The following is a 12361-nucleotide window of genomic DNA, read 5'->3' as shown; positions in this document are numbered from 1 at the left end:
TATTATATAATACAATTCTAATATTATAATATTTGAAGAATAAATATTTTTAATGTTATCAGAATTGATTCCGACTTAAGTTATTGCTAGTTATTTAGTATTTATTTGCCATTTTCATTATTACATTGTTGATAGAAGCACATGAAACATTACAAACATTTATTTAATTAAAATAATATATTAATTAAATTGCTCAAAAAGATGACCAATCTAAGAGGTGTAGAAACCAGATATTTGAAATCAGCTCAAAAATCTGTTCTAGATGCCACTCTTATCCCATAGCCCACCTCCAAAAGGAATAAATCACTTTTTTGACAGCTTTTTGATGTCCTCCTACTCTACTATATCGTTTAACCGCAGTAAAATAGTTTCAACTGCACTTTACTTGCATCTGCAGATACTCTATGCTTTCTGTTTAAATCAAAAGTCCGTAATATGAGTCAAATACTTTAAAAGACCTGTTGTGATCTAAACCGTAATACCACTCCGATGTACGGTTGGCTCCGTAAGTCACTCTGTGGCTGCTTTTTCGCCTCTTCCTTTTTCGATTCAACGTTTTTTTCTGTTTGATCCCTCTGCTCCCATGACTTCCATTTTTACTTGTAACAACCTGAGGCTTGGTGATCATTCTTAAAAATTTTACGCGCCTTATGCTTGGACACCAAAAGTTACTCTCCTCAAGACCATTCTAATCACCTATACCTAAGCTACCTATACTGATATTTCATGGTAACAATGCTCGCATCAAAGCTAAAAGCAGCACTTTAAATGGTCGCATTGAAAAACTGATGTTGTCGTTGTTTACAATATTCAAACTCGCTGTCATTAAAAAACAATTGGACTAGTTGTATATTTGCCAATTCAACATTCGAAGTTGTTTTCAATTATTGTTTCGGTTTTTATTAGATTTGAGAAAAACTATCACAGTGACAGGCTTATTGCTTCCAGTAACTTTGAAAAACACAAAGTATGCTTATCATGAATGGAATTAGCAAATAAAGTGAGTGTTTTGAAAGGACCACATACAGACACCCATGTTTGACTTGTTAACATTGTCATCGAAAACATCAGTGAGAATTATTGCCTTTGGTAGATAAGCTCTAATACTGTAATACATATCATGCATTGTTCTTAAATATCCTTTTACCAAACATCCTTTTAGAGACTTACCTTTGTTTCTTAATTATGCTTAAAATTTTCGCTCAAGCCGATAATGTCACTTTTGTTCCCTCCATTTTTACTCCATCTCTTGCACAATTATTTTAAAGTTGGATCACAAAAAAAAACATTTATGATTAAAACCTTCATAGGAAAACTCAACAATGTGGAAGTTAGATCTAGTTAAGTTTTAGTTTTTTTAATATCCTGTTGAAATTGTTCCTAAAACACAATTGTTACATTCAATGTCGGTAATGAAATAATTATCTAATGCAATGGTTAACCAAATCTAAAAGAATTTTCAATAATTTAAACAAGGTCTCAAATTTGTCCATACTGTCTCTTGCATTTTTATCTTCATTGTCAGTTATTCCGTTATTGTCTCTTATTGTACCATGAATGGCTATGCTATATAGTCAACCCGTGTTAGTACAGATAATCTAAATAGCAATGTTAGCCTTCCTGTAGCTTTTAATAACTGAGTTAAAAATCTATACACATCATTACAATTTCAGTCTTTCATATCAAACTTTATCTAAACTTGGTTTCGGTTAAGGTTGTTCTAAGTGGAGGTTTGGATGTAGTTTAGTATTGTGGCGAACTTCAACTCCACAGACATCGTTGCTCTATTAATGTACACTATAAATTGTATTTTCGTCACCATTACTATATACTTCCCAGAATTAATTATCATACCAGGCATAAGTGCACATTCTCCTTTTTTTCTGGTAGCACTCTTCTGTTACAGAGAAGAGTGCACTCAAGTCACTCAAGTCAACGCGCTTGCTCAAGCAAGCCTTGAAGCTCAACTCACAAATAAAATTAATCGATTCTCTGGTATCTTTTACTTACTGTGGAATTTATTTGACTTGGCACATCCTACCAATGAAAATTAAATTGAATCGGTTCTTTAATGTCTCCATAGACGAAATGACTCGATTCTCTATTTTCAACAATTATAACGATTCGAGTCAAAATGCAAGAATGCTTTCTTTTATTGCTATCTCACCTCTATGATTATCACTGCGTTGACAGAAAATCCATCAAGGACAGTGATATCCTAAGTAAACCAGTCTGTTATTTGATGCATACCGAAGCGGAGATGTTAGTACAGTCTAGTTGCCAGCCACAGCCGTTTTCACGAGACCTTGATATCGTTACATATATTTTATTGGTCGATAATATGGACTACGTACTAATATATAGCATAGTTCTATGATTTGCCTGCATACTGGCAAAATGGTGTATGCACTAGTCATCAAGAAAGGTTTGTTTTTTGTGCTTAATTGTCATGCTTATATTTATTGTTTTGTATTTTTTTAATACAGTAGATGCTCCTACATTCCAGGAATATTTACGTTATAGGGAATTTACGTTATATGAACAGTAAAATACATATAAATTGTCTAATCCGTTCCAAGATCTTTCCAAACCCACTCCTTTGGCCATACAAAAAGGAAAAACTAGATTTAGCTTTTTAATTTGATAACTGTGCCATAACTGTAGTATTATTGGTTTGCATCGACAACTTTTTTATTTTTTCTGATCAATTTTCACTGTTTTTATAAATCATGACTGCAGTAATTTTACATTAAGTTAATGGGAAGCGCACATCTATAGTTTATTAAACCAATCGACGTCCATTCGCAACGATTTGTTTGTTTTTTCCCATTATTTTATACATCTACAATAAAACAAAACAAAAATATATTTTTGTTATAAAAAGAATGGTGGCTATCTGTTCGTCATCTATCTGTATCCAGGAGTCAAGGTTAGGTTAAAGGATAACTATCGACATTCAGATTGGTAGACCAACGCTGTAACACCTGCACCAATTGATCGCCTTAAAATATTTATTAACAAACTCTGTATTGTCGACACGTCTGACGATCTACCATGACAAACTAGAATGTCATAGAAGTTGTGTATATAGTAGATATACTAGTAATTGTATGTTGGTTTTTCTCACAGGTGCGGCGAAATATGCTACCATTCAAATCAAATTAGAGAACTTGCCCCGACCTGACACTTTACGTTATATGAAATTTTTTATGTAGTACGAAGCAAAAACTTTACATAAATTCTTTACATTATTTGGAATTTAGGTTATATGAGGTATACGTTATAGGAGCGGCTACTGTACTCGTCTTAATTCCTTCACTACACAAAGCCTTTGTAATGGCTTGCGCGTATAACTTACTATGCCAGAAAGCCTTTATAATGCCTTAGTACTTATACAAAACATTGATCATGATTCACCGAATTAACAGATCTACCCAAAAATTTACCACAATATATTTGGAATATTAGATTGTCATTTAGCTAAAAAAAACAGTTTGTTTTTCATTTACTCAGAAATTACAGCATAAAATCACTGTTTCCATTTTTTTTCGCTTTGGAATGGATAAAAATAAAATTGTAAACAGCGACGTCAACATATTTCTGCTAGTGAAATTTTTCAACATTACACCTAAAATATTTCTTACAATTATATTTTTACATTACAGAATTTGGGTCTGCATTTTGGTCAAACTGAAAATGATAGCTTTTTTGCAGCTGCTTTCCCTAAACTACCAAAAATTTTAAACATTGCTTCTGGTTGCCAAATTTATTGGTTCTTGTTCGAAATTCGCTGTTGATTCCAACAAACTATAAATTAAAGCTCTATGATGGAAACTCTAGCTTTTACAGCAAAAATACCAAGTGTGTGTCAGCAAAATATTTTTGGCCTGACTTGATTCTGTACAAACAAGTCAAAGATTCCTAGTGAAAGAGTTAATATTTATGCACAAAGTCAAAGGGCTGAGCTAATATGCGTAAATAAGCTAGTGATTAAGGTTTATTGTTATTTTAGATTGCCATAAAACAATTTTTTTGGTCAGAATTGATAACGCATTGACTTTGTCTATGGGTGAATTGAGTTGAACCATTTCGTTGTAGTTAATATAGCGAAGAAATTGTAAATTGAATTGTGGTTTTTCAGACTTGAATATTGAATTGATCATTACATGATCTATGATACACAAGAATTTGTCATTTTTTGAAGAGGATTGAAATGAGTGATTTTTAAAGCCTTAAAAACATCTCCACCTGTGTATAGGATTTATTTTTTGTGGCCCGCTGAGCACAAGAGCATACCAAAAGCAGTATTTTGAATTTTGTACTTGGATGATAAAATGGGCGTTTATTTTTGGAGTCCTTGCTCTTGCATGTCCTCTTTTTGTCTCTACAAAATATATAGATGTAATTAGTAGACTAGATGCGAATCATATAACTGCTCACTCAAGACATAGTGTACATTACATCATGTTCGTTTGCCTCCCCATCACTCTAATAGAGGCAGTGTTCATGGGCAGTGACTTGTGGGGAGAGCATCCAGTTTATTATCAAGGCAGTGAAGGCATAGTAATTAAAGCAGCATTGGGCATGTCAGTTGGTCAGAACTCAGTTGGCTAGCCGGCTGTCATGAAAGTGCATACCTGCATACCATTTAAGTACAGTCATACTTCGACTTACGAGCTTAATGCGTTCCGAGACTGAGCTCGTATGTTAATTTACTCGCATGTTGGTGCAATTTATTTATATATAGAACCATTAAATATATATTGATTGGTTTTCATACTCTAAAAAATGCAAATAAAACACTCAAAACAAGATATTGTAACAGAAAGAACATGTTGGTTATTGTCCTAATTTACCAAATGCTTTCAAAAAGCAACAATTAAAAAATAATGCAAAGAAATGTGATTAATTAAAATGTAAAATTAAATACATACAATAGCAGCTAACGCTAGCATTTGCCAGAGAGGGAGATATAAGTTATCCTTCATTACAACAGTTGACTTTGATAAATTTGGATTTTATCAATGTCTTAAAAGACAAACGTAGAAGCAAACCTAAAAGCAAACTTTCATTTTTAACTTAACGTGATTAAAATTTCTTCGGCGTTCGCAGTTTGAAGTTTCTCGCTGGTTAGTTAATTTTTCCTTTGTTTCGCTTTCACGACTTGCCGGCCGTTTTAAAATAATCCTATCTAAAGGCGTTTGCCTTTGTCGCCCTTTCAACATGTTGCGATTAGGACTAACGCAGGTGTCGTCACAAAAAGTTAATGCACGACCACTAGCCAACTTGTCCGAATGTCTATTTTTATAGTTTTGCTAGATAGCACCGGCCTTTTCATATAGCATCGTTTCAGTTACGCTGTCACCGGCCAATTGTTTATCCAATGCCTAAGCAGCCTCTTCATCAGCGGTCGTGAAGATCGCTGCACCGTTTAGAAACTACGGCCAGTCCTTTTGCAAACTAATGCCCTGAATATAATCCTTCGGTTTGATAACTGTGGATGTATTTCTGTCATATTGCTGAGCTAGCTCAATCACGCATACACATTTTGTATATTTTTCAATAATTTTCCGTTTAGTATCAACTGTTATCATTTGCTTTTTCTTTGCATTATCTTTCATTTTACTGGCAACCTTTTGGTCAACACAGAGTACTTTTAATTCACATAATTCTGCACTGAAAATCGCACACAAAAAACACGATACAAAAGTATAACCTGAGCAGTTGAAAAAATACAGAGTGATGCTGTTCTCATAAAACACCTCCGGCATACTTGGCAACTGACTTACGTGCTCGTATCTCAAACATGGCTCGTATGTTAGTGCTAAAACTCGCTTAAAAGCTGGCTCGTATCTCAAGTTTCTCATACGTTGGAGCACTCGTAAGTTGAAGTATTACTGTAACAGGTAGGCAGTCACTGCAAACTTGCTATTTAAACACAGGCTGCTTTAAATAGTTGAAGCTACCCACATGTGACTAGTGGAGAAATACATAACATCTACATGGTATGCATGGGAGATATCCATGGTAACATCACATTGCAAATAACAGTCGAGCTTATCTAGTCAGGTTGTTGAAGGTAGAAAGCCATATCCTCTCCTGAGGCAGCCTCGCACTACCACAAGTAATCTGACTAGCTTGCTGACTTTTAATTATTTCCTTCTACCGGCACTAATAAAACCTTTGCCACATCTTCCCGCAATGGATAACCCACCATGCACATATAAGGTCTCACTTCTCATTTTCACTTGCAGTCATTTGCCATACTGCATCACCAGTCTTATATAGCGGAAATCCAAGAGGTTTAACTCATATCAGTGGTTTTAGTAGAGCAGGAGGGCATCAAAAAGCTGTCAAAAAAGTGATTTATTTCTTTTGGAGGTGGGCTATGTGATAAGAGTGGCATCTAGATCAGAATTTTGAGCTGATTTCAAATATATGGTTTCTACACCTCTCAGATTGTTCATTTTTGAGTAATTTAATTAATATATTATTTTAAATAAATGTCTGTAATGTTGCATGCGCTTCTACCAACAATGTAATAATGAAAATAGCATATAGATACTAAATAATTAGCAATAACCTAAGTTGGAATCAATTCTGATAACATTAGAATATTTATTCTTCAAATATTATAATATTAGAATTGTATTATATAATATTATGTATTCCCAGTTTGGTTGATATTGTGGCAGCTTTACAGTTTGTCCTTGTTTTTCCGCAACTCATATATCATTACAGATCTGGAAAACAAAATGAAAAGTATTTTTAAAGACTCAGACCATGTATATATAACATTTTAGTATACATATATTCACCATTAATGCTTATTATGTTGAACTGTTTACTGTATTATGCAAGTGAAATCGCAATTATTCAGTCTTTTATACGGTATGACACATAATTATGTATTCTAATCAAACATGAAGTGCACCTTTGGTTACGATCTAACGTTACAAATACTAACCTTCTAATTCACAGTCATCTGAGTCTTCTGCATCACTACTTTCATCTCCACCCTCTTTATTTCTATTGCTACAGCAGCTGCTTCTGCACATGTTTGTACACTTGAGATCTGTATTGTTGCACTGACAGCGACGAGCCTGGCACCCAGTTTTGCATTGACAAAACATGTCCACGAGCACATCAGGAGGTGCTGGTTGTTGTGTTATCCATCTGGCTTTAAGCTTTCCATCTTCCATAAACCATCCATGTTGCTGGGGGATGGGGCATGGATGATGATTTGCTTGGCTCTTCTCCATATCGCGGCCTGATTGGCAGCCTTAGATATATGGAGATTTAACTCATCTAGTGTGGGTGGTAGGTTTGGTTGGGATGTGCGAGACGGTGAGCAGAAGATCTTATACCTTGCTTCATTGATGGAATTTGTCTCTTCACCATATAATCTGCATATGAATGTCTCAATAGATTATCTTATTGCCCCATCCACTTCAAAATCTGATCCCAATGATTTCAGTGTGTTACAGAATTCAAGATTGTTCTTTAGCAGCTTGAAAGTTATCTTCCCGTTGAAATAGAATGCGCTTACACTGTCGCATCCACTTAGAGCATGGAGCCCGAGCAGTGCTTTGCATCTTTCGGGTGTGAGGACAGTAGACAGACAGCCTGTTTACATATCTCAACTGCTTCTTATCACAGCAGTAAATGAGTTTTTGTGATGGCAGCTCATTCACTAGAGATAGACAGCTAAGGAAAACATCTGTGTCCTGGACTAGAACTTTTGAGCTGGGTTTGTCTTTCATTATTTTTGCGATATGTGATAACATGCGCGTATCTGCTTCCTCATGGCCTGGTGTCAAACTATCTATTTCGCTTAGAGCGATTGATCCATCAAGGTCTTAGCTGATCATGTGGCATTCTTGAGAAAAAGCTGCTACAAGATCTAGTTTCTGCTTCACAGTTGACTTCCTCCATGTATCCTTTAAAAATTTCACTAAAGCAGTCTTGTTTGAGCCATCTGCTAAAAATTCAGACCTTTTTGGCACTGATTAGTTCGGACTAAACACAGCAACCTTCTGCCTTCTTTTTACACTTCTATGACTTCTCTCACCTCCTTTAATGCTGATATCAGGGTATGTGTCACAAACAAAATCTACACAACATGTGTGATATACGTTTGCAGTACTAACTATCCCTTGCAAAAGCTGACTTGCAACCATGCCAAAAGTTGGAGGAGCTTTCAGGGTCTGAATTTCGGCCATAGCATCAACCACAACAGCGTCAAGACTGGTAGCTGATCCTGGTTAACATAAATTGATGGTTGATCATCAACATCTTCCTCAACAGCAGCCATCAGAGCCGACTTGGCAGTCTTCAATATAGAGCCATCAGAGTTAGCCAGGGACCAGCTGACGTTGCCAAGAGAGAATGATAACACTTTTCTCAAATCCGAGTTACGCTGTTGGCTGATCACTAACAAATTCTCAAACAGTCTGTGCGAACACTCTAAGACTTTTTCTTTTGATTTTTTTCTTAGCTGATAGTAATGTGGGGAAGGTTTTAAGCTTGTCTGACTTGATGGATGCATTGAAATTAATCTCTATGTGCTTAAGCTCCTCTGGACAAATTCTGAAAGCTGTTTCTCTCCTATCACATTTGCCATTTCAAGATCCTGCTTTACTTCAATGGAGGCTTTTGCACCACTGGTAATATGTACTAGCTTGGTGGTTTGAAACGCAAACGGATTTATTCTTGCTGTTATGAGTCTTTCATGACTTCCCTCATTTCCTCATCAGCCTTCCATGCCTTTTCACGCATCTCATAACTTGCTGCATCTGAATCACCAGGCACTAGCATCTTCTTCGTGTCTGTATGTACAGCTGTTCGTTCTGGGTGAGATAGTCCAGCATTGAGAGGCCGATGATTCGTGGTAAACCCTATGATTCTACCATGAGACTGAGCCTCTTTTAACTGTTTGCTCAATAGATTGATCACAAGCGATAGAGCTGAATGGACAGTGATGTCGTGATTGATAAGTAAAATACCCCTTCTTCATAAGAGCCTCATACACCTTACTACGCTATACTTTAAGATTAGTCATCTCTGCATAGTACAGCGTGCCATATCTAGCGTAGTTTGTGTGGTCATATGCAAAAAACCAAGGAAGGATCATACATGTAATTTATCTATAAATTTATGTCCAAACTGTAGGCTATTGGTCACGTAAACTGCAAAGAGTTAGTTTTGCTGTTCACAAAATGTGCAGACAAAAATGAAAATGTTTTCTTTTTCTTCCACCAAAGTACCATCATCATGGAGAAATCATCATGAATTTGTAAAGTTATAAATAAATATCTAATCTCACCTCTTCTGCTGTATCACATTCTTTCTGTCTCTTCTCATGTCTTTTCTCAGCTCTTTCCATAATGAGTTTGTTACAATACTTTTTATAACAGGCATAATGACAACAAGTCTGAACTCTCATCAAAGTTCTCAATGCTTAGCACCTTTTAAGCAATTTCACATTGAATGCTCTCTTCTTCCAATATCAAACATCTGTTTGAATACTGTTTGGCTGTCTCATATCGAAGTTTAGTCACTCTGAATAGGGTTTCATTCACAGACTAATCAAGACAGTGAAACAAGCAGTCTTGCTGCATCCTTGGCACGGGTTAAGGAATGCTGAGAATTGACTCACTTAATCTCAAATAAAAGCATTTATTAATTTTTGAAATTATAAAATAGTTTTTTTTGTCTGATATGTAAGGTTTTCCAACCAAACTTGGAGTTGCCCCCTCCCATTTCGAAAGTGCTATCTAGCTCAGAAATGTGCAAACACATAGGTGTAGAAACATTATAATTGAATTCAGCATAAATTTCTGACTATAAAACATCTTAGTTTGAGTAGCCCACCCTCCGAAGGAAAAGACTGAAAGATAAGTTTGTTCCTGCTCTACTATTTGTAAGCAAAGCATGGTTTGTCTAATTTTAAAGAAACTGCATTTGATCAGCTATCATTTTGTTCATCCTGATTTATCATACTGGCATTCTTTCTCATAAACTCGGTATGAATTTAGGCTGAGCCTGTCTGAAGATGTTGACGAACGTTTGCGTGCTGTGCTGGAGCATTGTTTCTTCGAGAGCTTGTTGGCACGGCCCTCAATGACCCAAATACTGCCTCGCCTTGAGACACTCAAAGCTGATAGGTTTCAAGCATCACAAAAGCAAGCTCTTCTTGAAGAGCTTAAAAAAACTGCATGTTTTTAACTATTTCGTAGACTCTTTATTGAGAATAAAATAATGACAAGGACAGTAGTGAATCAATCTTTACTTACAGTACCATATTTTAAATACTCTCTAATGCAATTTTTTACGTTGTTTTAGCACATATGTTTTTGTGAGATATTTTAAGATAAATTTTAGTGGTTTCTTACTTTTTGTAGGCTATTTGAGTTCAAATAAGCAAAGCTTTTTATGTCACTTTCATAATGGTTTTTACATCGGTTCAATCCGCTTTCATCCGTGGTAAATTTGCACAAGACACTTTTGTTCAATTCCTTGTACATTTAACTATCAAAGGCTGCAAAGATTTTGTGTGTCTACTATATATTTTATTTGTTATTACTGTTTAATTATGCTACTATCACCAACAAATACAGATATTTTTGTTTTTGAAATATATTTGGGCCAATTTTACCCACTATGGCATGTTTTTTAGTTAGCTGAAGACTGACTACTGACTACTGGTATGGCATTCAAGTGAATTGTTACTACCCATAAATATAGTAAACCTTATATATAGATATAGTAAACCCTATATATAGATATAGTAAACCCTATATAAGGGTTTACTATATCTATGTTACTACCTATGTAATATAAAACAAGATTTTAACATGACAAGACTGATCACCGATGTCATTTTAAATGGATGTTCCAAACTGCCAAATTGAACTTAAATAATATAATTTGACAGTGTTAGAATCCAAGACTGACTAAATCCTAACATTTTCCTATTCTGGTTGCTTGTTAATGGTTGGAAGCTACACATTAAATATGACTAATATCCAGGTCATAGGGCAGGCGCTAGAACTTACACCAATGAGGTTCAATCAGAGGAGAGTTCTCAAAATTACATGTTTATTTTGTCACCTAGTTCTGTATAAATACATGTATTTAAATGAATAGGTCCTTAATGCTTTATTTTCATCTAGCTAATGCACCAGGGTAATGCGTTTATCCTCATTAATATTGGTAGAAGAGTAAATATTTTGGTTTTATATTATAATACTCATGGCGTACGTATGAATGCATTAGAACTTGGTCTAGATTAATGTCTTGAGTTTCCACATAAACATGTTCATCGAAGGCACTGAATTATACTACCCCAGGAATGGCATTGGCCTATCTAAACCAATGAACTTCCGTGCAACGATTTAAGTGCCATCTTGATTACTGCTACATGGGCTTCGGCTGTAATTAGTGAAATGGATCATAGTTATTCCAAGAAAAAAACTCATTTATCTGCTGGAAATCAGTGTTTTGCCACTAATTGCTACGACAACCCCAAAACACGGAGGGTTAATGATATATCATTTCACAGGTGAGTTTAGCGTTTTATTCCTGCATTAGTAGCACTAGTACAGCAGTAGCTGTTTAGAAGAAGCTTGCTAGTAGCTGGTTAGTAGCAGCTGTTTAGTAGCTTGCTAGCAGCTGGTTAGTAGCTTGCTAGCAGATGGTTAGAAGCTTGCTAGTAGCTGGTTAGAAGCTTGCTCGTAGCTGGTTAGTAGTAGCTTGCTCGTAGCTGGTTAGTAGTAGCTTGCTAGCAACTGGTTAGTAGTAACTTGCTAGCCACTGGTTAGTAGTGGCTTGCTAATAGCTGGTTAGCAATAGCATGGTAGTAGCTGGTTAGTATTAGCTTGCTAGTAGTAGTTGTTTAGTAGCTTGCTAGCAGATGGTTAGAAGCTTGCTCCTAGCTGATTAGTAGTAGCTAATTGCTAGCAACTGGTTAGTAGTAGCTTGCTAATAGCTGGTTAGTAGTAGCTTGCTAGTAGTAGCTGGTTGGTAGCTTGCTAATAGCTGGTTAGTAGCTTGCTTCTGCTACTACTCACAGCCAGCCTTTAGTGAACCTTTACCTGATTTTTATTATTTTACACATCACTATCGTTGACTGTTTTTACTAGAATTAATTTGTACTGCTGGTTGATTCATCTTGGCTGGTGTTGGAGACAAAGTAGGTCAGTACTGGCGCTGCTAAATTCAAATAACAACAGTCACTGTTCTCATAGATCAGGAGTGCCAGTTACATGGAACAAACTTTGTTAGTAACTGCAATCCTTATCATTATCACTAGAGCAAGTTTTTTCAATAAAGCAAACTTCTGTTAGTAGATAAGAATGTT

The 12361-nt window shown here is 35.6% G+C and overlaps 1 protein-coding gene across 1 annotated transcript in view; it reads left to right on the top strand.

Moving 5' to 3' along the window:
* Nucleotides 1-10600, top strand: part of LOC137393867 (uncharacterized) — a 121794-nt gene extending 111194 nt beyond the window's left edge. Inside the window, exon 26 of the mRNA XM_068080578.1 lies at nucleotides 10038-10600. Coding sequence (XP_067936679.1) covers nucleotides 10038-10227 — 190 coding nt within the window. The 3' untranslated portion in view covers nucleotides 10228-10600. The remainder of the gene's footprint in view (nucleotides 1-10037) is intronic.
* Nucleotides 10601-12361: the final 1761 nt, after the last annotated feature.

This window comes from Watersipora subatra, chromosome 4 (assembly GCF_963576615.1).
Source record: "Watersipora subatra chromosome 4, tzWatSuba1.1, whole genome shotgun sequence".
NCBI lineage: Eukaryota > Metazoa > Bryozoa > Gymnolaemata > Cheilostomatida > Watersiporidae > Watersipora > Watersipora subatra.
Note: the sequence above shows the minus strand (reverse complement) of the source record. Positions and strands in the feature narration are given on the sequence as shown.